This window comes from Somniosus microcephalus, chromosome 2 (genome assembly GCF_052327205.1).
Source record: "Somniosus microcephalus isolate GS21.2 chromosome 2, FLI_Smic_1.0, whole genome shotgun sequence".
NCBI lineage: Eukaryota > Metazoa > Chordata > Chondrichthyes > Squaliformes > Somniosidae > Somniosus > Somniosus microcephalus.
Window position 1 is genome coordinate 241,332,216 of NC_140988.1, and position 27,191 is coordinate 241,359,406.

Consider the following 27,191-nt stretch of genomic DNA (forward strand, 5'->3'; position numbering starts at 1 on the left):
AGGCTACAGCTTTCTTCCTCACCATAAACCACATGGTCAATTTTTGTATCATCTGCAAACTTCTTAATCATGCCCCCTACATTGAAGTCTAAATCATTGATGTAAACCACAAAAAGCAAGGGACCTAGTACTCAGCCCTGCGAAACCCAATCTTTCCAGTCACAAAAACATTCGTCAACCATTATCTTTTGCTTCCTACCACTGAGCCAAGTTTGGATCCAACTTGCCACTTTCCCTTCGATCCCATGGGCTTTTACTTTTCTGACCAGTCTGCCATGTGGGACCTTGACAAAAGCCTTGCTAAAGTCCATGTAGACTACATCAAATGCACTACCTTCCTCAACCCTCCTTGTTACCTTCTCAAAAAATTCAATCAAGTTAGTTAAACACGATCTTCCCTTAACAAATCCCAAATCCCTGCTGACTGTCCTTGATTAATCCGTGCCTTTTTAAATGACGATTAATACTGTCCCTCAGAATTTTTTCCAATAATTTGCCCACCACCGATGTTAGGCAGACTGACCTGTAATTACTCGGTCTATCCCTTTCTCCCTTTTTAAACAACAATACAACATTAGCAGTCCTCCAGTCCTCTGGCAGCACGCCTGTAGCCAATGAGGATTGGAAAATGATGGTCAGAGCCATCCCTTGCTTCTCTTAACAGCCTGGGAAACATTTCATCTGGGCCTGGCAATTTATCTACTTTCAAAGCTGCTAAACCCCTTAATACTCCCTCTCTCACTATGTTTGTCTCATCTAATATTTCACACTTTCCTCCTTTACTACAACATCTACATCATTCCTCTCTTTTGTGAAGACAGATGCAAAGTAGTTAATAAGAACCAATGTCCCAAACTCCTCCATCACCATCCCTGGGTATGTCCTGTCCCACCGGCAGGACAGACCCACCAGGGGTGGCGGCACAGTGGTATACAGTCGGGAAGCAGTGACCCTGGGAGTCCTCAACATTGACTACGGACCCCATGAAGTCTCATGGCTTCAGGTCAAGCATGGGCAAGAAAACCTTCTGCTGATTACCACCTACCGCCCTCCCTCAGCTGATGAATCAGGGTACTCCTCCATGTTGAACACCACTTGGAAGAAGCACTGAGAGTAGCAAGGACACAGAATGCACAATTGGTGGGGGACTTCAATGTCCATCACCAAGAGTGGCTCGGTAGCACCACTACTAACCCAGCTGGCCGAGTCCTGAAGGACATAACTGCTAGTCTGGGCTTGCGACAGGTGGTGAGAGAACCAACACAGGGGAAAAACCTACTTGACCTCGTCCTCAACAATCTACCTGTTGCAGATGCATCTGTCCATGACAGTAATGTTAGCAGTGACACCGCACAGTCATTGTGGAGACGAAGTCCCGTCATCACACTGAGGACACCCTCCATTGCGTTGTGTGGCACTACCACTGTGCTAAATGGGATAGATTCAGAACAGATCTAGCAGCTCAAAACTGGGCATCCATGAAGTGCTGTGGGCCATCAGCAGCAGCAGAATTGTATTCCACCAAAATCTGTAACCTCATGGCCCGGCATATCCCTCACTCTACCATTACTATCAAGCCAGGGGACCAACCCTGGTTCAATAAGGAGTGTAAAAGAGCATGCCAGGAACAGGACCAGGCGTACCTAAAAATGAGGTGCCAACCTGGGGAAGATGCAACGCAGGACTACATGCATGCTAAAAAGCAGAAGCAGCATGATATAGATAGGGCTAAGCGATCCCACAGATTAACGGATCAGATCAAAGCTCTGCAGTCCTGCCACATCCAGTCGTGAATGGTGGTGGATCATTAAGCAACTAACGGGAGGAGGAGGCTCCATGAATATCCCCATCCTCAATGATGATGGAGCCCAGCACGTGAGTGCAAAAGACAAGGCTGACGCATTTGCAATCATCTTCAGCCAGAAGTGCCGAGTGGATGATCCATATCGGCCTACTCCTGAGGTCCCCACCATCACAAAAGCTAGTCTTCAGCCAATTCGATGCACTCCACTTAATATCAAGAAAAGGCTGAGTGCACTGGATACAGCAAAGGCCAAGGGCCCCAACAACATCCCAGCTATCATGCTGAACACTTGTGCTCCAGAACTAGCTGCGCCTCTAGCCAAGCTGTTCCAGTACAGCTACAACACTGGCATCTATCTCACAATGTGGAAAACTGCCCAGGTATGTCCTGTCCACAAAAAGCAGGACAAATCCAACCTGGCCAATTACCGCCCCATCAGTCTATTCTGAAAGCGATGGAAGGTGTCATCAAAAGTGCTATCAAGCGACACTTACTCACCAATAACCTGCTCACTGATGCCCAGTTTGGGTTCCGCCAGGACCACTCGGCTCCCGACCTCATTACAGCCTTGGTCCAAACATAGACAAAAGAGCTGAATTCCAGAGGTGTGGTGAGAGTGACTGCCCTTGACATCAAGGCAATATTTGACCGAGTGTGGCATCAAGGAGCCCGAGTAAAAGTGAGTTCAATGGGAATCGGGGGGGTGGGGAACTTTCCACTGGCTGGAGTCATACCTAGCACAAAGGAAGATGGTTGTGGTTGTTGGAGGTCAATCATCTCAGCCCCAAGACATCACTGCAAGAGTTCCTCAGGGCAGTGACCTTGGCCCAACCATCTTCAGTTGCTTCATCAATGACCTTCCCTCCAACATAAGGTCAGAAATGGGGATGTTCACTGATGACTGCACAGTGTTCATTGCCATTTGCAACTCCTCAGATAATGCAGCAGTCCATGCCCGCATGCAGCAAGACCTGGACGACATTCAGGCTTGAGCTAATAAGTGGCAGGTAACATTCATGCCACACAAGTGCCAGGCAATGACTATCTCGAACAAGAGAGAATCTAACCACCGCCCCATGACATTCAAAGGGATTACCATCACCGAATCCCCCAGCATCAACATCCTGGGGGTCACCATTGACCAGAAACTTAACTGGACCAGCCACATAAATACTATGACAAGAAGAAGAGGTCAGAGGCTAGGTATTCTGTGGCGAGTGTCTCACCTCCTGACGCCCCAAAGCCTTTCCACCATCTACAAGGCACAAGTAAGGAGTGTGATGGAATACTCTCCACTTGCCTGGATGAGTGCAGCTCCAACAACACTCAAGAAGCTCGACACCATCCAGGACAAAGCAGCCCGCTTGATTGGCACCCCATCCACCACCTTAAACATTCACTCCCTCCACCACCAGCGCACCATGGTTGCAGTGTGTACCATCTACAAGATGCACTACTGCAACTCGCCAAGGCTTCTTTGACAGCACTTCCCAAATGTGCGGCCTCTTCCACCTAGAAGGACAAGGGCAGCAGGCACGTGGGAACACCACCTCCAAGTTCCCCTCCAAGTCACACACCATCCTGCCTTGGAAGTATATCGCCATTGGTTCATCGTCGCTGGGTCAAAATCCTGGAACTCCCTCCCCAACAGCACTGTGGGAGTACCTTCACTACACGGACTGCAGCAGTTCAAGAAGGTGGCTCACCACCACCTTCTCAAGGGCAATTAAAGATGGGCAATAAATGCTGGCTTTGTCGGTGACACCCTCATCCTGTGAATGAATTAGTGAAATGAATGGACAGAAACGAGAAGAAAATGTGTGCAAATGACTAAGTTAACTTATTTTACTTCTCCCTGTATAAAGTTCACATAGAACAGCAATCAAAAATTAGGACTCACAGGGAGAAGACTTCCACAGTTCACTCCACAGCAAAATTGTAAATGCTTGTATAAAGAATCAATTTATAATGTTGCTGTTAATAGGGACCAGTTCCTCATAAGTAGGAGTCCTATCATGCTTGCAGTAAAACAATGAGTGCTTCATTTGACTCCCAGCATCCACTGATATCTGCAGAAATTGGGACAAATTTTGGAGAATTTATGATGGCCCTGCCAATGACCCTGATAGTAACAGAGTCACTGCTAGTACTTAGCACCAAGGAGACACGCTCTGCTCTCTCACATAACTATTTTAGGTGTCATGTAAAGCAATTATACCCACCAGAGTGGGCAGAGTTAGCAAACTAGCAATTGGACTTACCTTGTATAACATAAAAGTAAACCGATATAGGAGCAAGCCCCTCCCTCTATTTTTAATTTAAGCGGCATATTAAAAGTATAACTGGATGGCAGTGTATTGTAAAAATAACATTTTAATTCCTCACCCGGGTGAGTCAGGACAGTGGAGATAAGTAACAATCCTATTTCCTGCAACTACTACTTAATTATTTAGAAACATGAAATCTGGGACTTTAATCCCATCAGCTGCACTATTAAACAAAGCTACAGAATTAAGGTGTAAGAAGCATGACTTCTGGAGCCCCTTTCCCACCTGGAAGGATAACAGAGAGAGGCAAGATTTTATTTACACTGTAAAATGCGTTTTGATTTTTTTCTTTGCAAAAAATTTGCCTTGATTGCTTCCTCTATCCATGTTATTCGCCATTATACATAATCATATTGATCTTATTGTATGAATTAAAAATCTCCTTGCAATTTAAATATAATCATTCCATATTAACATTGGTAGACTTCTCAGCTACAAGTATACTATGTGCATTTGAATTATTATCGGGGGTTGGCTGGATGCTGATAGTGGGGGTTAGATGGAGGGACAGTAAGTAGTGCAGATGGGAGCACGAAGTTACAAAGGGACATCGACAGATTAAGTGAGTGGGGAAATACTATGGCCAATCTAGTTAAAAGTGGGCAAGTGTGAGGTCATCCGCTTTGGACCAAAGAAAGGTAAATCTGAGTACTTCCTAATGGTGAGAAACTAAGAGCTATAGGGGAGCAAAGAGATTGAGGAGTCCAAGTACACAAATCATTAAAAACCAGTAGACAGGTACAAAAACCAATTAAAACAAATGCTAATGGAAGGTTGGTCTTTTTCTCAAGGGAGCTGGAAACAAAGGGGAGAAAGTTATGCTTCAGTTGTATAGAGCCTTGATCAGACCCCATCTGGAGTATCGTGTTAAGTTTTGGAAACCGCATCTCAGGATAGATATTGGAGAGGATGAGGTGCAGATTCACCAGCATGATACTGGGGCTTAGAGAGTTAAATATGAAGACAAGCTGCATAAACCTAACTTGTATTCCCTTGAGTATAGAAAATTGAGGGGTGATCTGAACGAGGTGTATATAATATTAAAATGATTTGTTAAGGTAGATACAGAGAAACTATTTCATCTGGTGGGGGAATCAAGAACAAGGGCACATAGTCTTAAAAGCAGAGTTAGGCCATGCAGGCGTGAAATCAGAAAGCACTTTTTCACACAAAGGGTAGTGGAACTCTGGAATTTTCTCCCCCAAAAGGTGTGAATGCTGGGTCAATTGGAGTTTCCAAGACTGAGATTGATAGAATTTTTTAGGTAACGGTATCAAGGGATTTGCAGCAAAGGCGGGTAAATGGAGTTGAAGTAGATTGTGCCTATACTCTCTGGAGTTTAGAAGAATGAAACATACAAGATTCTGAGGGGGATTGACAGGGTAGATGCTGAGAGGTTGTTTCCCCTGGCTGGAGTGTCTAGAACTAGGGGGCATAGTCTCAGGATAAGGGGTCGGCCATTTAAGACCAAGATGAGAAGAATTTCTTCACTCAGAGGGTTGTGAATCTTTGGAATTCTCTGCCCCAGAGGGCTGTGGATGCTGAGTCGTTGAGTATATTCAAGGCTGAGATAGACAGATTTTTGGACTCTAGGGGAATCAAGGGATATGGAGATCGGGCGGGAAAGTAAAGTTGAGGTCAATGATCAACCATGATCTTATTGAATGGCGGAACAAGCTCAATGGGCCGTATGGCCTACTCCTGCTCTTATTTCTTATGTTCTTATGTAGGTACAGATCAGCCATGATCTAACTGAATGGCAGAGCAGGTTTGAGGAGCTGAATGGCCTACTCTTGTTCCTGATGGCTCGTAGCAGAGGTTAGCTGAAGACAGCATGCATCCCTATCAAGGAGAGCCTATATGTACCCAGCAGTAAGTCAGACTTGACGTCAATAACCTCCTAGTATTGTTTTTAGCTTTCAATTTCACATGAATGTACCATTTGACTAATGGTTTTCCACTTCGCTATTAGTCCAAGCAGCTTATTCTGTTCATTTGCACGGTGGCATAGTGGTTAGCACTGTTGCCTCACAGCGCCAGGGACCCGGGTTCAAATCCGGCCTCGGGTGACTGTCTGTGTGGAGTTTGCACATTCTCCCTGTGTTTGCGTGGGTTTCCTCCGGGTGCTCCAGTTTCCTCCCACAGTCCAAAGATGTGCGGGTTAGGTTGATTGGCCATGATAAAAATTGGCCCTTAGTGTTAGGGGGGATTAAATACGTGGGGCTACAGGGTTATGGGGATAGGGCTTGGGTGGGATGGCTGTCGGTGTAGGGACCGGGTGCTAGGGTTTGGATGATCAGCCATGATCTCGTTGAATGGCGGAGCAGGCTCGAAGGGCCGAATGGCCTACTCCTGCTCCTATCTTCTATGTTTCTATGTTTCTATCAAGCTAGCATTGTGACAGGTGAACTCTGATTACATTCTGCCAGACACATTTGAAAAAGCCAGTAAAGAAAAAGACATCAGTCACACACATAGTTTGCATTTAGATCATGAATTTCCATTAAAGAAAAAGTATGGATCCTAGTTTGAATTTCACAAGCTGTGACCTGCTATCGGAATTTTTTTTAAACAATATTTTGAATCCTTTAAAGAAAGAAATCAAGACCAGTTTATCCATGGCAGTTTCTGAAAGTACACACTGGGCATTGGGATAGTACGCTAGCTCTTGAACAAAGCCTTGCAGGAGTATATCATATTACTGACTATTATTAGTTGGTAATGTAAGTGATCACAGAGGAATCTAAACAGAAAACCCTTTAACTGTAGGGTGTGCTTGAAGCAAAAAACAATCAAGTTTAGAATTTAAGTACATTTATCCTTTTAAAAGATGCAGTAATGAACCATACAAATTGTTTTTATGTCACGTTAAACTGATAACCATTTTCACATAACAAGCATCTAATGTACATTCTATGGACCAGATTTTCCCTTGGCATACACTGACCATGCCAGTTATAATTGACGCTCCAGTCATGCATCCTGACATAACTCAATAGATTTTTTCAGCTGAGTCAACTGAGCTGCTTTATATATTAACCCAAAGTCTGATACTCACAAATTACTACAGTGTATTCAAATAAAGTTAATAGGCTTTCAGCAAGCAAGGTTAATACCTGCTGCAGTTAACTGACTCTGGCATTGCCAAGATCACAGGATAAAATTGGATAAACAAAATACCCACGAAGAGCAGAATGATTGCTACCGGCCTGCTCTTCACAGGGATTAAGACTATCTCCACATCAATCCGAAGCTTAATGCAAAAGAGATACTGTGCTGTGGTCATTAACAGTGCTGAATGCTGCCTTTTCCCAACTGGTATTAATGATCATAACGTAGCTAGATTTTATTTAGGGGTATGGCCCTTGTACTGATCATGAAAGTTTGTGTTTGAGATTGCTCAAACATGACCTATAATGCAGTCTCAGATATATCAAATGGATTCAGTGAAGAGTGAGATCAAAGGAAATCAAAGAAGGTTTATAAATTTAAAATAACAGCTGTAGTAATTATACCAGTCCTGTGGGATGAAACTGTTCCGAGAAAATGTGACTTCTTTTTTTGTGGGGGGGGTGCGCAGCAAGAAATAACATTTCCAGATTCTTCACGAATTCCTTCCTAATTTCACCTCATTTCTCTAATCTGCCCCATGTACTCTGGTGTGAAAATAAAGGAGTTAATTTTAACCCTACCCACCCTACGGATACCGGGCAGTTGGGTAGTTCAAACCAAGCAGGTTATTTATCCGCTCGGAACTCGACCCTTTCCTGCTGTCTCTGATGTTTACCTGCAGGGTTCTGCAGGTGGACGAGGTGCTGCCTAAAACAGGCATGAATTTATACAAATTACGGTCCTATTATGTCAATAGGATCCCAATGGCATCTGAAGGGGGGCCTCAGCGGGGAAACCGCCATCGCTTTCCTGCCGGCCTGAAGCAGGCCGGTAGCTAATGGGAAGGATAAAGGGGCACTCCAGATAAGTCAAAGATATGCCTTTACAGGAGTGCTCCACCGGGCCCCATAAAAAAAGTTGCAGCCTCCTCTACCCTAGGCTCCACCCCCACCACTCCCGTCCACCCCACCGTCCCTCACACGAGACCCTCCCGAAACTCACACCTTGCAATTTACCCAGAAGCCGACGGGCTGCCAAGAACCACCTGATCTTCCCTTGCCGGTAGTTACTTCCGGGCGGGAAGCGGTGCGAGCATTTCGATGAGGCCCAGTGGTTAAAATCACCATGGCCTCTTTCTGCCTCAGGCGGGTGGGGAATTAACTCACCAGAAACAGGCTGGGGGATAAAATCTATCTTGACTTTCAGTACAATTTGTTTCACCTCAAGTGAGGCTTGTTTTTAAAAATGTAGAGTAGTTTGCTGCAGAATTCATTAAGTGAAATTTTTTTTTCAGAGAAACTGGGAACCGATTAAAAAAAAAGAAATTGGGCTGGATTTTCATTCAGGAGTCGGGTAGGAGGCGGGACTACAACTTTCAGGGTTGTAGTCCTGCCTCCATTGAGATGTGGCCAATCCACACGATTTTAACTTGATTGACCTTGTTGAGCCCGCCCAGCAGGCTCAGCAGGCCAATTACGGGCCACCCGGCAACAGGTGATGACACAGACTGAAATTTCATCTGTTAAGAGGTTTTGACAGATGAAATATCAGTGTTTCACAGCTGTTTGAAGCTGTCAAACACTGACAGTCTTACTTCTAACCTGAGTCCTTCTCCACAGACTCAGTTAGAAATCTCTCCTGCACAGAAAGCTGAAGGCTGTCACTTTTGACAGTTCGCAGCCATTCTGCTTTCTGTGCCAGTGAGATGAGGGACACCTGAGACCTAGAAACATAGAAACATAGAAGATAGGAGTAGGAGTAGGCCATTTGGCCCCTCGAGCCTGCTCCGCCATTCAATGCGATCATGGCTGATCATCCAAATTCAGTACCCGGTCCCTGCTTTCTCCCCATACCCCTTGATCCCTTTAGCCTTAAGAAATATATCCAACTCCTTCTTGAATATATTTAATGAACTGGCCTCCACCCTCTTCTGTGGTAGAGAGTTCCACAGGTTCACCACCCACTGGGTGAAGAAATTCCTCCTCATTTCTGTCCTAAATGGCCTACCCTTTATCCTTAGACTGTGTCCCCTGGTTCTGGACTCCCCGACCATCGGGAACATCCTTCCTGCATCTAGTCTGTCCAGTCCTGTCAGAATTTTATAAGTTTCAATGAGATCACCTCTCATTCTTCTAAACTCCAGCGAGTACAAGCCCAATCGACCCAATCTCTCCTCATACGTCATTCCTGCCATCCCAGGTATCAGCCTGGTGAATCTTCGCTGAACTCCTTCCATGGCACGAACATCCTTCCTCAGATAAGGCGACCAAAACTGCACACAATACTCAAGATGTGGTCTCACCAAGGCCCTGTACAATTGCAGCAAGACATCCTTGTTCCTGTACTCCAACCCTCTTGCTACGAAGGCCAACATACCATTTGCCTTCTTAACCGCCTGCTGCACCTGCATGCTTACCTTCAGCAACTGGTGCACAAGGACACCCAGGTCTCGTTGCACTTCCCCTTCTCCCAATCTATTGCCATTCAGATAATAATCTGCCTTCCTGTTTTTGCCACCAAAGTGGACAACCTCACATTTATCCACATTATATTGCATCTGCCATGTTTCTGCCCAATCACCCAACATGTCCAAATCATCCTGGAGTTTCTCGACATCCTCCTCACAGCACACACGCCCACCCAGCTTTGTGTCGTCTGCAAATTTGGAGATATTACATCTAGTTCCCTTGTCTAGATCATTAATATATATTGTGAATAGCTGGGGTCCAAGGACCGATCCCTGCGGTATCCCACTAGTCACTGCCTGCCACTCGGAAAAGGACCCGTTTTTTCCAACTTTTTGCTTTCTGTCTGCCAACCAGTTCTCTATCCAAGTCAATACCTAAAGGAAGGAAGGCTGAAAAGGTAAGAAAAGGTAATTTAAACTTCCTTAAACACTTTGGACACACCAAACACACTTACCTTTGCACTCATGCACCCATCACTCACCTGAACACCAACATCTCGACCCCGCCAAGCCCTTCATCCCGACGGTCCACCTCCTCTAACTTGGTGTGGTTTGGAGCCCACACTTCAACCTTACAAATAGGGATTAGGCTAAAAACTGCCTGTTAACTACCTGTTAACAGGCAGTTAATTGGCACTAATCTCTTCCCGCCTCGGGTAGGCGGGTCCCAGTGCAGGGTGGGTACCCGCCTCCTTTGAAACTGGCATGGAGGCGGGTTGGGTGCGGGATGGGGTTGGGACCCCTGATTTCGGGATTTTAACCCCCCACACGCCTCCAATCCCGACTCCACGGCCCAATGAAAATCCTGCCCATTATGTCTAATCTGCATCTGCAGTTATTATTTAATACTGGCTAGTATGGGTTTAAATTAAAGGAAATATAAAAGGCAGGAAATATATAACCTCCCGCAACTTAGCACTGGTCACCGACGGGAGAGGCATTGCAAAGTCGTCACAGCGAGAGAAACAAAATAAAATTAAAAAGCCTGAGGCCTTTTTTTAAGAAGAAAATATGTTGCAATACATTAAATTATTTTTTTTAAACGACAAATGCAATATATTTATTTGCTACTGTTGATAACAGGGTGGAACATGAGAGCAATTTAAAAAATATATATTTATAAATGTACTTTTTAATATAAATGTAATATGATTAAAAATAGAAAATCCAGAATACCTCCGCTGGTAGTAAATATTGATTGTATTTTACCCTCCATTATTTGTAGCTTGCGTCCACCTTTATATACTGAATGATTCATTTCTGATTTCTTGTGCCATAATTTTCCATATTCTGGCTCCTCTTTTGTTTTTGCAAAATTTAATTTCCTGACTAACGTGAATGGACCCCACAATGGCGTCGCTGCTCTGTGACAGGAACAGAAGAAGCAGGCTCCTGCTCGATTTGTTTTGGTACAACAATGCTTTACTATACTTGGAGCCCATCAGCCTTTTAGAAGGTGACTTTCAAGTGCCAAATCCAACATCAGTTTGAACCTGGAAGCCCCAGATAAGTGCTCTCCTCTTTTACCCCTGGACTGCTCTCACTCAATGATCTATTTGGTTTCATTATTCATTTTACAAAGAAAATATTTTGTCATTTTAATCCCTTGCGGCATAGGGAAGTGACTTATACACCAATGTTATTTTATTCAAAACAATGTAATTTATATCTTTGCAGACCATGTTTAACTCTTTCCTTGAAACAAACCTACATTTAGGACAAACTGCACTCCAGATAGCATTAACCTACATTCTTCTCTATGCTGCCAGTTGTATTATTTTATTAAACAGGTTTTCACAACTGTGCTTGTGGGTTGAACAGATAATTAATAGAAGGAAAAACAGCATCCAGATCTGGCCAATGAAAGAGTTCAAAGTACACATGAGATATATATTCCACCTTCCATCAATTTCAATAACAGAATTGATGATGGGGTATCCTAGCTCAGAGTGATACCAATTATGTCTTTTAAAATCACTTTACAGCTTGGAAACAGAGAGTCGACTCCAATTAAGAATGGATCTATTGAGAAAAACCTACTTAATGATCACCTTACTACATTATGGCCTCCCCCCATTTGTTTTAGTCTGACTAAATCTTCTTATTAGAGCAAAGCATTTTCTATACTGGTCCCCACCTCAAACTCCACACTCCATTCCCTGGTAAATAGGACAATTTGTCACCAAGCCTCTCCTGGTGCCACTCTACACACAGATGCTAGGAAATACTGAGGAGTATCTTGGGATCATTGAATGACCTCTTATTTTTAAGTTTACCTACACTGCTCTGCATTCTTCAGAGCACTTAACTCAAAAGCAAGCAGCTTGAGAGGTCTTTATTTTTATGAACATAGCTTTGGCCTGTTATCAGTAGTGGAAATATTTATGATCAGAGGAATTGTTTTACTGGAAAGAACTTTTGTGAGAAAATAAAATACTAAATTTACATGTGTGTGAATAATGGCCACAGTTAAACTTGACAGGAAACAGGAGGTGATGTGATAAAACAAAATTGATCTGCAGGTGGGAGACCAAGAAAAATAAATTAAATAAAAGATATACAACTGTAATTTCCACAGCAGAAACACCATTTGCACCATTTCTCCGAGGTTTCCACCTATCTTCCATTGTAGCTACATTGGGAGATCAGGGAGCCCCGTGGAAATTCTACGCTATAATGTACTGCCAACTCTACAGATATTTCTATATTGCACTAAATGGAGTGGATCTGATGACTGCGACTATACAGTATCTAATGGAGATAAGAAAATTGGCAGCAAAACTTCCTTGGTATTTGAAAAATACGATTTTACACCTAGGTCTAGATTCTACTTGTTTTATGTTCAGACTAGGTGTGTGCTGCAGGGTTTCATTGTAATGCATTTCAACTGGATACCATGGTATGTTTTTGGATATGTTATTGCCCTTTTGGTGCACACTGTGCTGTCACATATGTACCTCTGCCAAACTGCTAGCCTGGATTAGCCATCATTGTCCTGATGGACAGGGAGCTACAACACCAATCCCTTCAATCTCCATTGTGGGGATTCCACATAGAATGATAACCATTACAGCACAGATGTAGGTCATTCAGCATGTTGCACCTGTGCCAGAATTAACTTTTTAACTGGAGCTATCTACTCTAATCCCATTTCCATGCTCTTTCCCCATAGACACAAAGCTGGGTGGGCATGTGTGCTGTGAGGAGGATGTCGAGAAACTCCAGGATAATTTGGACATGTTGGGTCATTGGGCAGAAACATGGCAGATGCAATATAACGTGGATAAATGTGAGGTTATCCACTTTGGTGGCAAAAACAGGAAGGCAGATTATTATCTAAATGGCAATAGATTGGGAGAAGTGGAAGTGCAACAAGACCTGGGTGTCCTTGTGCACCAGTCGCTGAAGGTAAGTATGCAGGTGCAGCAGGCGGTTAAGAAGGCAAATGGTATGTTGGCCTTCATAGCGAGAGGGTTTGAGTACAGGAACAAGGATGTCTTGCTGCAGTTGTACAGGGCCTTGGTGAGACCACATCTTGAGTATTGTGTGCAGTTTTGGTCGCCTTATCTGAGGAAGGATGTTCTTGCCATGGAAGGAGTTCAGCGAAGATTCACCAGGCTGATACCTGGGATGGCAGGAATGACGTATGAGGAGAGATTGGGTTGACTGGGCTTGTACTCGCTGGAGTTTAGAAGAATGAGAGGTGATCTCATTGAAACTTATAAAATTCTGACAGGACTGGACAAACTAGATGCAGGAAGGATGTTCCCGATGGTCGGGGAGTCCAGAACCAGGGGACACAGTCTAAGGATAAAGGGTCGGCCATTTAGGGCAGAAATGAGGAGGAATTTCTTCACCCAGAGAGTGGTGAACCTGTGGAACTCTCTACCACTGAAGGCGGTGGAGGCCAGTTCATTAAATATATTCAAGAAGGAGTTGGATATATTTCTTAAGGCTAAAGGGATCAAGGGGTATGGGGAGAAAGCAGGGACTGGGTACTGAATTTGGATGATCAGCCATGATCGCATTGAATGGCGGAGCAGGCTCGAGGGGCCGAATGGCCTACTCCTGCTCCTATCTTCTATGTTGCTATGTTTCTAGATATTTTTATATTCTCCCATTTCAAGTACTTATCCAATTCCCTATTAAATGATGGTACTGTATCTGCCTCAATGGTCATTTGTGATAAAACATTCCAGAGCTGGAAAGCTACATGGAGTGCATCCCAGCATAAATGACCCTCTGACCGTACAAAGTTCTCAGTGACAAGATGAGGTCCCTTGATTAGTATGTGAATAACTGGTGCCGATGCCACTAGAAATGCATCTAGAATCTCCAGGACTAAAATGCCGGAAAGACTGGTGAATGTTGTCGTTTCCAGGATAGGAGTTGTGCTGGGGCATTTTGCCCCCACCCCAACCCTACCCAACACACCCACCACCAGGAGGATAAAATGGTGCCCTCTCAGTCCCTTGTGTAAGCGAGCTTAAATACAAAAAGAATCTGCTTCCTCTGTGGGCGGTCCAGGATAAGATCCAGGCCTTGCTTTTGACCCTGCACATTCCTATGCTGCTGGCTTGCTAAAGGATGGGCTGAGGCTCTGATCGTTCCAAGACGTGTGGAATCCATCCTGGCACAGCTGGGTCCCAGCCTAATTTCTGGGCCTTTCCGCTTGGTGATAGAGTTTGTGGGGCTGGGAGGTACTGCTGAAGAATGTCTGGCTGTGGCCACAGTAGAAGCGAGATTGAAGGGTCTCCAATAGGGGCCTAGAAACTGGATTGCACCTGAATCGGTGCAACCCACACTGAATGCACCTAACGTGGCCATCGGTGGGACCACGCCAAATTGGTCTGTCGGCCTCATTTGCTTATTACAGGTGAGCTGTGGACGGCAGTCAGTGTCCCAGAGGCAGCTCACTGGACCTGGTAGGGGCAGGGGACGGGGAGGGCGGCAGGCAGGAAGCAAGATCGGCCTGTTACACCTGATTCAACCACGTGCTCTGGACGACTATGGTGGAGTCTTCACCAATATGGCTCACAGTCAGCTGGCGGTGCAAAATGAGTGTGTGCACGCCGTCCGCTATATGTGACCATTAAGTCCCGGTTTTACGCCTGTAAAACGGGCGCAGTGTCATCCAATTTCTAGGCAAGGGAGTTTTGGGAGATGTGTAAGTGTAATGGAGAGACTTCATAACAATGATTTATCAACAGTTACGAATAACTGCCATAACTTTTTATTTTGCTTAATTAATATTTACAAATATATCTTGGAATAGCTGCCCATATTTTTTTGCTGATAGTGGCAATTTTCTTTTGGAGTCATACTGTAAAGCATCTGCAAATTCTGAGAGAAATGTCTCTGGGCAGTATGAGTGTCACCTATACCACTATGAAATCAGGCAAGCATATTATTATGCATACATACAACAGCTACAGGCAAAAGTTATGGCACAGAAAGTGGACATCTTAAAATCAAGGGTTTGTGAATGGAATACTATTGCTTATCAAAATGTTGCACAGCTTTAGAATCTGATTCATATTATACAAAGGTGTACACAATAGCCTGTGTCAACGCATAGCGCAGAACATGAAATGTGTCCACTCACTTGAGAATAAAAGTTAGCCCTTGGTGTTTGAGAAGACACTGAGAAGACACCAGGTGGCGCTCTTAGTGCAGCTGTACAAAGTGGATTTGGGATGTAGCAAGCGAGGTTATAATGATGCTGTACTGAATGAGATGTGAAGAGTTCTGCAGAATGTCCTGCGGTGCTGCACAATTACAGCATCAGATCAGTGTTCAAAGAAGGCTTTGATAAATCTATGACCTAAAAGTGCCTCTGCTTAGACATGGAAGAGTGTAAATGTGTAAATGGCACAAGAACAGTGTAACACAAAATGAGGCTGGGTTTCATAATCCATATATTTTTTAGTACATAATGGGAATGATTTCTTCTGTTCACTATTTTTAGCAAGATCATAAACAGTTGTTTAAACTCGTTTTTATAATTGCATTACAAATGACAAACAGAGGAAATCTTTCCTCAATAAGTAGATTATCATTTAATATAGGACGCTGAACTGTTGTTAGTGAATCAGAAGACAAATTCAACCAAAAGGTTCTGAAGACGTCATAATCTCGATTCTAGCTTTTTGTCATTGTGTAACATTTATACTCAACAGTTCAGCTCAAAATATGTGCTTTTTTCCCCTGACCATTATACAGCATCAAAACTGAGTATGCAAAGTGTGCCACAAAAGCTGATCAGGTAAACCTCGCTGCAGTAAGTGATATAACATTATATCATATTTTGGTAGCAGATTATTAGCAATATGTCACTTGAAGAAATCTTTTCTGTACCTATTATAACAATAATGATACAAAGTCAATATAAAATTGACCCTGATGTTTATTCCAGGAACATCTGATTACAGTTAAATCATGTAGCTCACTGCCTCAACATGAAAGTAGAGTCAAAATCATTTCAGAATAATTTCATTTAGAAACTAGATGATACATGATCACTGCCTTACCACATGTTGTTTACTTCTGCTTCAGTCTTGTACGTTCCTCTTATCAATTTCAGTGTTCTTGATCATTTTACCATTTTTGGCTTAACATTAATGCCTGAATATCACACTGCATAACTGAACAGTACAGTTGTTTAATGTTTAATGTGCGATTCAATGAAAGATAAGTAGATGAATTACAAAAAAAGTTTTATGTTTTAATGAGTGTTACCTGTTACCCGCAGCTTGTCAACGCCAATAGCGATCTCATTTTCATCTGCAGCAAACAGTACCTTCTTGCCATCCTGTGCTTTTACTTCAAACCTTCTGCACTGGGCCTCCACAGCATTAGAACCTGGAATTAGACAAGAAACAGAAAACACATTTTATGCCAAAATGCTTCATTGGCCGATAATAACAAAATAAAGTAAAATCAACTTTAAACGTTCCTTTGCAACAGGTGCTTTTTTGTATTTATACTCGGGGAATTAAAAATAATAACAAAAGCCTAAGATTGGGGTTATGATGTCTTCTGAATCTCTTTGTTGACTCGTTATTAAACCAAATAGATGCATTTATTAATGTTTCATAATATCATGACCGTGATCCCGATTTAAATGCAACAATGAATTTCACTAGTAATTCTCTCAAACAGCTTTAAGATTATGTTACTGGAAGACAACACAATATACTGTCAGCTAAATAAGCTTAAGAATAAGTCATATTTCCTCTATTACAACATTTCCCACATTACAACAGTGACTACACTTCAAAAAGTACTTCATTGGCTGTAAAGCGCTTTGAGACATCCGGTGGTCGTGAAAGGCACTATATAAATGCAAGACTATCTTTCTTTCTTTCTTTCTTTCTTTCTATTAGGCTCAGATCCAAAAGCTTCTTACAACTCCTGCTGTGTGTCTAAAACAGTATTAAAATTACAAAAGCTCCAGGACTACCGTGAAGAGATTTTTATTTTTAAAGGAGGGTTCTTTTAAAATAAGTAGTAATCCTTGTACTACTCAGACAACTCACTATTAACAGAGTCTATTCACTGCTTTTGCATGCCACATTTCTCTCAGTCCCACTTGCACACAATTCATAGTTCCTCCTTTTGCCATCTCAGATATTGAAATTCAAGTCAGCATAACAGTTTGCATAAACATTTCCAAAAGTAAATCTGGTTTATCCAGTCTCTGGTTCAAATTCCCAGGATTACACGCAGATATGAAAAAGTTACAATTAGGAGCCACCCAGTAGTAGTTATTGGTGCAATAACACATTGTACAGGAAACTCTTTTTTATCTGGCACCGACGGGACCGGCGTGGTGCCGGTTGATCAAAAAGTCCGGATTACAGAGAGGTATACTTACCAAGGTACGAGAGCCCTGTACACGGCCACAGGTGCAGGAGCCCCGCTTACATGGCCACAGATCCAGGAGTCCCTGTTGCACGGCCACAGGTGCAGGAACCCCGGTTACATGGCCACAGATCCAGGAACCCCGGTTACACGGCCACTAATATATAGTAAAACTTATCTGAACCTACTCCTGAATTTTTCCGGTTAAGAGAGGTTTCCGGATATTTAGGTGCCGGTTAAAAGAGAGTTTCCTGTACCACAAATAATAGGGCAAGGATTGAACATGTTAAGGTGCTTTATAAATGCAAATCTTTCTTTTTTCTTACTCTAGTTGCAATTGATAGATGTAGATGAAAAATGTTCTGGTATCTTAGACAGAGTTGAGATAAAAGATACTTGTTAGATTACTTGAACATGTAAACAGTTAAGAAAAGGACATAAGTTGTATGATTTCACATGGTTGCTTCATTATTATATTTTACTGTTTCCCTCTCCTTTCCTTCTACTCAAATGTCAACTACTAATGCCTCCATTCTCTTCACAATTCAATTATTTGTTTAGTTTTTATTTGCTCTCGGGATGTGGGCAAGCTGGCAAGGCTACATTTATTTCCCATCTCTACTTGCCTTGAGAATGTGGTGGTGAGCCATCGCCTTGACCTGTTGCAGCCCCTGTGGTGCTGGTGCTCCCACAATGATGCTAAGTTGGGAATTCCAGGAGTTTCAATTATATAACTCAGATTATTACTCATGTCTATGATATATGAATTATTCAGTTTCCACCCTTGCTTTGTGTAATTTTATAACTTGTAACTAGATCAAAATAATTCAAGGTACCCTGTAAGGTTAATCTAGCAAAGCCAATTTTACAGGATTTATGTGGAAGCATTCCAACAGTTATCTGTTTATAAGCAGTTAGCAATCAGCTTATCTTATTGGGAACTAGCTTGAGACTGGTGGCAGGGATTACCACACACTGATGGTTAGACAAAAAAAAAAGAGTGCATTGAGTTTGGAATAGCTCTATCGAGTCGTCAACCTACAGCAATCCATGGCACAGAACTGCTACGCAATTTCAATTCAGAGAAGCACGGTACAAGAAAAGAGCTGTATCTTTATTCTGAGCAGCGTGCAGCTGTCTGACCTTGCTGCTTCATCTATGCCAATGGATGTCGCACCCAATTTAGATAGGATTTAATTAATTGGTTGAAAACTCACATAAGTATACAGCAACACTGGAGAGGCACAATATTGAATCGTGAAGCTTCCCTCAAGTTAAACTTTGATGAAGGTAATCTTCTAAAACCCCATCTCCAAAGTTACATTTTAAAGAGATGATTAAACACTGATGATAAGGATACTGCATTTAACCAAAATATGATTTCATGTTTGATATAATATTAAAAAAATGTAAATGCATTTTAATTATCCCAATGTCTGAAAAAGATACAAAGAATGAAAACAATTTCCAGCTCAAATTTATAAACACAGAGTAAATTAAGTGAATGCTGAAATATTAATTTTCAAAACAGAGTCTTCGTTGTTGCTCAGGGATTTGCTGTTGTAGTGACTAGGAACAGTATAATTTCATATCCTGAACCTGGCTTTCAATCCAAGTCAGGGTAAGACTGTTACCCTTACCCTTCGAAATGAAAACAAGTTTGAACTGTTTTACCCCAGTCGCTAAGGGCAGCAAGTCTACAACACAAAATTGCCCATAACACACACATACACATCAGTGTTTCTTTTTAATGTGTCAATTCTCTCCAAAATTCACAATATTGTGAGAACATTACCTGTATAACTGTACAAGTTAGAGGGGTTAAAAAGCTTAATCAAATGTTCTAGCCAGTGAAGAACATTAGTGAATTTTGTTCATAAGTGCTACAATCCTCACAACATTTATCAGTAATCACCTTAGAAGGCACTGATAGACTGTTTATATATATAGAAAAATAATTACTGCTATTCTTAGCTGAGAATATTTAACTATCTGTGCCGAGATTTGATTCACCAACAGCAGCAAATTGCATTTATATAGCGCACTTAATGTACAAAAACATAATAAAGTGCTTCATTAAGGCAAATTTAAAAAAAGAATTGGCCATTATAAATAGAACTACAATAACCACTTATCCCCAGAAAGTATTGATTCATTTGCAAGAAACACAACCCTGCTGACATTTTGGGAGTCATCCAAGATGTTTGCATGAATGGATAGATATTGTTGTATCAGTCAGGACCAGACTGGGTGATAGTTACCAGACTCCTGTTAGAACTTCTCCACATACTGCCCAAAGGAAATACAGTAACATATATTTCCTTTAATTGACTCACTTTCTCTTTTACTTCAATAACACTGCATATTCTTCATTAAATAGAGAAACTGTTACAAAATGCACCAAACCAGGTTTAGGACCCAAAGCACAACACTGAGCTTCTGATTTTCCCATATTTCCAGACAGCACCAGCAGAGATCAGAGACTGTCTCAGGGAAATGGTAGGGCAGCTGATATGGAGGCAGGTTGTTGATACTTCCAAGCTGTTGCCAAATATTTCCATTTTTTTGATTGATGCCACCATTGGATTTGTGCACATATACCCCCAGCTCTCTCTGCCTGCACCCCCTTTAAAATTTCACCATTTAGTTTATACAGCCTCTCCTAATTTTTCCTTCCAAAATGCATCACTTCACATTTCTCTGCATTAGATTTTATCTGCCACACGTCTTCCCATTTCACCAGTTTGTCTATGTCCTCCTGAAGTCTACTACTATCCACCTCACTGTTTACTACATTTCCAAGCTTTATGTGATCCACAAACTTTGAAATTAAGCCCTCATACCCAAGCCCAGGTCATTAATATATATCAAAAAGAGCAATGGTCCTAATACCAACCTCTGGGGACCGCCACTGTATACTTCCCTCCAATCTGGAAAACAACCATTCATGACTGTCTTTTTAATCTCATGCGCTTCAGTTTTGCTAACAAGTTTATTATGTGGCACTATATCAAAAGCCTTTTGAAATTCCATATATAAAACATCAGCTACACTGCCTTCATCAGTCCTCTCTGTTACTTCATCGAAGAACTCAATCAGGTTAGTCAGACACGATTTGCCTTTAACAAATCCGTGCTGGCTGTCATTTATTAATCCATGTTATTCCAAGTGACAATTAATTTTGTCTTGAATTATTTGCCGCAATTTCACCGATCGAGGCAGGCCTGGGGCGGCCGGGGTCGGTGTCGTGGTCCCAGTCCACTACCTACTGCAGCCCGCACTCTCCAAGTGATTTTGCATTAATAGGGCTTGTTAAGCCTGCCCTGCGAGGTTCCCGGCCAATTAAAAGGAAGCGGGTCTGATGACGTCATTTGATGACGCGTCATCAGCAGTTTCCTTAAAGGGGCCATGTCCAAATTGATTTTGACACTTCCACTTTCTGAGTTCTACAGCATTGAGGTGCTGCAAACATGGACAAGCGCTGCACCCAGGCTCTCCCATGACTCCCTCCATATGCTTATGGAGGGAATCACAGCACGCAGGGAGGTTCTCTTCCCTTCCCATGGGCAGAAGAGACCTCCCCAGGAGATCAATGCAGCCTGGTTACACATTGCACAGGAGGGCACCAGCCAGGATGTCATCAGGAGGACCAGGCTGAAGTGGCACAAGCCTTTCAATGATCTCAGTGGATCATGAAACGCTACTGCCAAGCCACACGCAACCTCATCCTGCTGTGCCACTCATCACATCCCCATCACTCTGCCTTCCCTGCCCTACTCCTGCACATCTTTACTCACACCAGCTTACCTTGCACCTCCACCCATCCCTCTCGATCTACATTATCACTTCCCCATCTCACTAGCCACCCCTCACACTCGCCCTCATCCAACTGCAAGCATTCCAACTAATAAGGATGTTCCCGATGGTCAGGGAGTCCCGAACCAGGGGTCACAGTCTAAGGATAAGGAGTAAGCCATTTAGGACAGAGATGAGGAGGAATTTCTTCACCCAGAGAGTGGTGAACCTGTGGTATTCTCTACCACAGAAGGCAGTAGAGGCCAATTCATTAAATATATTCAAGAAGGAGTTGGAAATATTTCTTAAGGCTAAAGGGATCAAGGGATATGGAGAGAAGGCAGGAACAGGGTACTGAATTTGGATGATCAGCCATGATCTCATTGAATGGCGGCGCAGGCTCGAGGGGCCGAATGGCCTACTCCTGCTCCTATCTTCTATGTTTCTATGTTTCTATAACGCACAAGGGTAGGCACTTTGGTGGTTTAGCCAATGTTTATGTGAAGTTTCTGGTAATGTGTTGTCAAATGTTAAAACCTTTATTTTCAGCACTTTCCGTTCTTGGGCAGATTTGTGTGCACCTTTGGAAGTGGCTTAATGAGTTGTAGTGAATGGTGAGACATAAGGGTACCCCCTACAATGGTGACAAGTTTGAAAGGAATGGCTTGGGCATTGTAGGGACGCTTTATGGTGTTGGTGTGGGGTTGTGCCAACCTGGCGCATCATGTGGCATCCAGGGTGTACAACATCAAGTGAAGTAAATCTGGCCATGGTGAGGCCATCTCTGGCATCCCAGGCAGTAACGTCGTTGGGTGTTGATGCCCTGTGTCCTGTGCTGCATCAGTTGATTGCGGAGAAGGTTGGTGTGGTTGTTGCTGCTGCTGGTGTGCCCGGTGATGCTGGTGTTGGGGCTGATCTTGGTGGGATTCTGAGGACCAAGGTGAGATATTTTCAAGGGCAATGATGCTGATAGAATAGATGGTAGATGAGGTTGAGATGACAGAAGCGATCTGTCAATGGTGAGCGAGGTTGTTCCAATAAGGTGGCACTGGATAGAGAGTTGGCTCCAAACACTTGCAAGCTGCAGAAAGGTCAATATTTCTTCCAACTGCAGTAACCAACAGTTTCTGAGCTTTGAAAGTGAACAGCTGTAACATGGGATCTTTTATACAACTTGGGCAGCTGTCAGGTCATGAGATAATTCAATGCTGAATCCACTCACGGCATGCTGAGTTGACGTGTTCTCTGAGCAGTGGGAAACCCATGGGGGAGCACGTAAAATTGACATGTAGGCATAAAATAACACTTAATTGGATGTTAACAATCCATTTAATGGTGTCAATTGCCTCCCCCATTGTTTGATGATTTGTCTGCTCAGCACTGAGCACAGTTCCCTACCCGCTGTCAATCTTTTCTATTTAGACAGCGGACCCGCCTCAGAACCCGCCCTATGAGCGCCGGCAAAATTCAGATTGGTACCACTCCCATCTCAAAGGAGGTTTGAATGATTGTGACCAGAGCCTGCGCTATTTCCACCCTTACTTCCCTCAGCAACCAAGGATGCATCCCCTCCGGACTGGGTGACTTTTCTACCTTGCGCACTACCAACTGTTATAGTACCTCCTCTTTATCTATTTTTATCCAATCTAATTTCTCTACCTTCTCCTCCTACACTGTAACATTGGTAGCATCCTCTTCTTTAGTGAACACAGATGCAAAGCACCCATTTAGTACCTCAGCCATGCTCTCTGCTTCCACAAAAAGATTTTATTTTTGGTCTTTAATCGGCCTCACCTTTCCTTTGACTATTCTTTTACTCTTTATATGTTTATAAAAGACTTTAGTGTTCGCTTTAATGTTACCCGCTAATCTTTTCTCATACATTCTCTTTGTGCCTCTTATTTTCTTTATCAGTTCTCCTCCGCACTCTCTGTTTTCTGCTTGGTTCTCTACTGTATTATGAACCTGACATCCTTTTTCTGTTTCATTTTAACCTCTATTTCTTTAGCCATTCAGGGAGCTGCTGCTTTGGATGCCCATCCTTTCCCCTTCATTGGAATGTATCTATTCTGTACCCGAAATATATCTTCTCTGAAGGCCTCCCATTGCTCATTCACTGTTTTCCTGGCCAAGCTTTGTTTCCAATCCACCTGTGCCAGATCCTTTTTCAACTCACTGAAATTAACCCTCTTCTAGTTGAGCATTTCCCCTTTGATTTTTCCTTGTCCTTTTCCATAACTACTCAAAATGTTCCAATATCTTTGTTAAGTTATGTAATATTATTCAATTTTGCCTTGAATTAATTCAATTAAAAAAAATTGATTTAAAAGGATATGTAACTTTTTGCTATAGATTAGAACAGTATGGTGTAAATTTGAACTGAAGTGGATCAGCATACTGTCCTTCCACCTCTGGACGCTGCTTTTGAATGCAGCACAGATTGATGGGATAAAGCCTACTCTCTTCATTAACCGAAGGAGTCATATGGGAAATGAATGGGCAGTCTCCGTCCAGTTCCTAGTGGGCATGGGTCCACAGCACTGAACCATTCATAACCATTCATAATTTCACACAAATTGGCAATCTCGCTTAAAGAGGTCATAGGAATATCTAATGTGGGAAGTGGAAAAAAATCTTCTGGTGTTGGCTTTAAGACACAGTGGCCCAGAAATTCGGGTCTCCACGGGTGAGTACACACGGGATACTCACGCGTGGGCCCGATGGAAGTGCCGGTTTCTTGCATGCACTGCGCATGCACGGGAAACCGGCACTTCTGTTCCTCTGAACGAAGGGGTTCAGAGGTCGAACGCGTGCGCGGGGGAGGATGCGCGTGCGCTTTGAACTTACATTTTTTTTTACAGGTTTTTCCGTGAGGGTAAGTCTTTAGATTTTAGAAAAGTAAAAACCAGGCGTAAGGCCTGCATTTTAAAAGGTAAGTGGTCAATTAATTAAAATTAAAACATTTTTTTCACAGGTTTATTATTTTTAAATACTTGGGACTAGGACAGGGTCACTGGCAAGGCTTGGAAGCTAAGCAGAGCCAGGCCTGGTTAGTACCTGGAGGGGTGACCATCAGGGAAGACCAGGTGCAGAAGGTCACAGAAGGAGCCCCGAGGAGGGGCGGTTGGTGAGAAGGTCACGGAAGGAGCCGCGGGAGGGGCGGCTGGTGAGCAGGCCCAGGCATTGGGCTGAAGATTGTCGGACAGGAGGAATGGTGGAAATGGAATGGCGGTGCGCACAGACGCAGCGGCTTTGCTTCTCCCAGGACGGTGCTATTTACGTTTAATGTTAATGTTATTTGTACTGGACTCATGGGAGCTTGCAAGATCACATTTCGTTGTTCATGTACTTGTGCAATGACAATAAAGTTGAATTATTATTATTATTATTATTTAAAGCAAGGTAAGTTTATTTTTAGCCCCGTTAGAATATAAAATTATTTTTTTCAAAAATTTAAATTATTGTTTAAAGTAGTTATTTAATGTAATTTATAGTTTATTTAAAAAGTGTGATGATTTTTTAAAATTTATTTGAAGGTTTACTACTATTTTGGGGCCGTAGTATTTATAAATTTTGACAGGTCTTCCTGTCACTACTTATGAATGGGCTTTTCCCTGCGCCGATTGGCTGCCCATGGCTCACGTGATCACAGGGGATGCATCGAACTAACTATGCCCCTGGGACATGCAAGCACAGCGCGCCGGCAGCTGGGCCAGGCCCCGGAGCGGAATTCCATGGGGCCCTACAGCTCAACGGTCGGCGCGCAAGGTAAGTGCAGGTCGGGGGCTTGCACCCGCAGGAAGCCCCCAACCCGAATTTCTGGGCCATTATTAGGAGCGAGTAGGCAGAGATTTTGTGTACCTGTACCTGACCCAGGTTTGCTTAACACTGATAGTGGGAAAATGTTCCATTCTGCAGCAATGACATCCTCAAATTGATAGGTATAAAAAGGTATTAATAATTTACAATTAATCTGTGAACAATTTTCCTGTGGTAAGTTAATTGGTTGAAAAATGGGTTGGGGATCCTTTATGCTGGATCCCTACACCATATTTTCCACCAGAAATAATGGTAGGTGCCAGAGGCACCCATCCACTTACATACAGACATAGTCAAATGATGCTTCTTTCTGTTCCGGTGGCAACCAGCCTCCTTGGCCAGAATTTTCTTTACCTCGGTGGGTCCAGTGCGGGCGGTGGCCATGTTGGGTCCTGACCCCGCTGCTGGCTCCATCCCACTGTTGAAAATGAACTTACCTTAATGGGGCCTATTAAGACCATCGAGCGCGTTACCCGGCCCAATGAGATGGAGAGGGTCTGGTGATGTCATTCATGATGCGTTTTCAAACGGGATCTTTAAAGGGACCATGGCCACAATACAGTTAGGGAGAAAAATTCAGTGGCACCCCCTTTGGGGCGCTAACTTCGCTGGGGCGCTACTTTTAGCACCCCGAAAAAGTTAGCACCCCTGTGCCGTAAATTCAGTGGTAGCATCCCAAGCAGGAGGCAGGGCACTACTGGAAGTGCTCCCCCTCCTTCCCGGGCTGCTACCAGTGAGTATCACGGCGGCACGTAGCACCGTGGTATTGCAGGCCTCCCTCTCCTGATTAAAGGGGAGGGGCCTAGCGCTGTGCGCACCAGGGCCCTGCTGGACCACTGGGGAGCAGGGTGCCGGGGAAGTAGCCAGGCACTCAAGAGAAGTGCCAGGCTGACTGATTGCAGCTGGCACCCCGAAGAAAAGAGGGGAAGGGGGCAGGTGCTGGCAGGCAGCCAGAAAAAAAATGGCCACCCAACACCTGCCCCTTTAAATACCGCCGCCGTGGCTGCAAAAGCGCCAACCAGACCCTGTCGGTCATATCGTCCAGCGATAGGTCAGGGGGCACAGCCGAAGTTTGTAGCCAGGGCATGAGCGGGGCGCTGTGCACGGCGATGACGTCATCACCAGAGGCGCTGCGGGGAGCTACCGTATACCGCGAGGCGTTACCAGCTACCACTGCTGCTAACCTCCTGCTGAATTTCACGGGAGGCGTTAGTATTGCCGCGCCTGGGCACTAGGGGCTTTGCTCCCCCAGGGGCGCTAACGGGAGGCGCAAAGCAACCCATTTTTCCCCCTTAATGTTTAATCTAACAAAGTGGGTGTTGAATCTTTACTCTACAATTATATAATAAAAGTTATATATGAGTGATAAAGAACTTTTAAATAATATTATCATTAAGTAATATGATGCCATCTACAAATATGATCAAGAATATAATTAAAAAGTACATTAATTGGGAAGTTATTGGTGCTTTAGTCACAAATCTATAGACTTTTGTATCAGTAACTAGTACAAATAAAAGATGTGTGTGTATAGGTAATATATAAAATTAAGCAGATTTTAAATGTAATTTTAAAGGGGTGGATTTACAATCTTATGCAAGTTCAGTGGATGAGCTGCGGAATCTCGGACCAACAGTGTAAGTGGTGCTTACAATGTGTTTCTGGGATTTCTGCAGCTCTTCCGTTGAAGTTAACAATGGACAAGGGAGAGAACCTCCGCAGAAATTCACCCTATAGTCTCAAACTGAAATATTAAATTAGTTATATTCAGAGACTGAAAGCAAATTGAACCATTGGAATGAGTGATGAGAATGAAATTGTTACGGTTGATGACTTGATTTAATGTGTAACTGGACAATCACAGTATACTGTGAGAAAAACCTGACCAGAAACAACACAAAAATTAATTTCAATGGTACATGTAATTTTTTATAATGCAGACCAATTCACTGCAATTACTGTTGAGCTGGAAGGCAACATCCGAGAATGGCCAGTGAAAAATGTA

At 43.3% G+C, this 27,191-nt stretch overlaps 1 protein-coding gene across 1 annotated transcript in view; it reads right to left on the minus strand.

Moving 5' to 3' along the window:
- Window positions 1-7,828: 7,828 nt before the first annotated feature.
- Window positions 7,829-27,191, minus strand: part of LOC147123310 (zeta-sarcoglycan-like) — a 355,731-nt gene continuing 336,368 nt past the window's right edge. Inside the window, exons 3-4 of the mRNA XM_085965813.1 lie at window positions 16,448-16,570; window positions 7,829-7,950 (exon numbers count right to left, since the gene is read on the minus strand). Coding sequence (XP_085821939.1) covers window positions 7,829-7,950; window positions 16,448-16,570 — 245 coding nt within the window. The remainder of the gene's footprint in view (window positions 7,951-16,447; window positions 16,571-27,191) is intronic.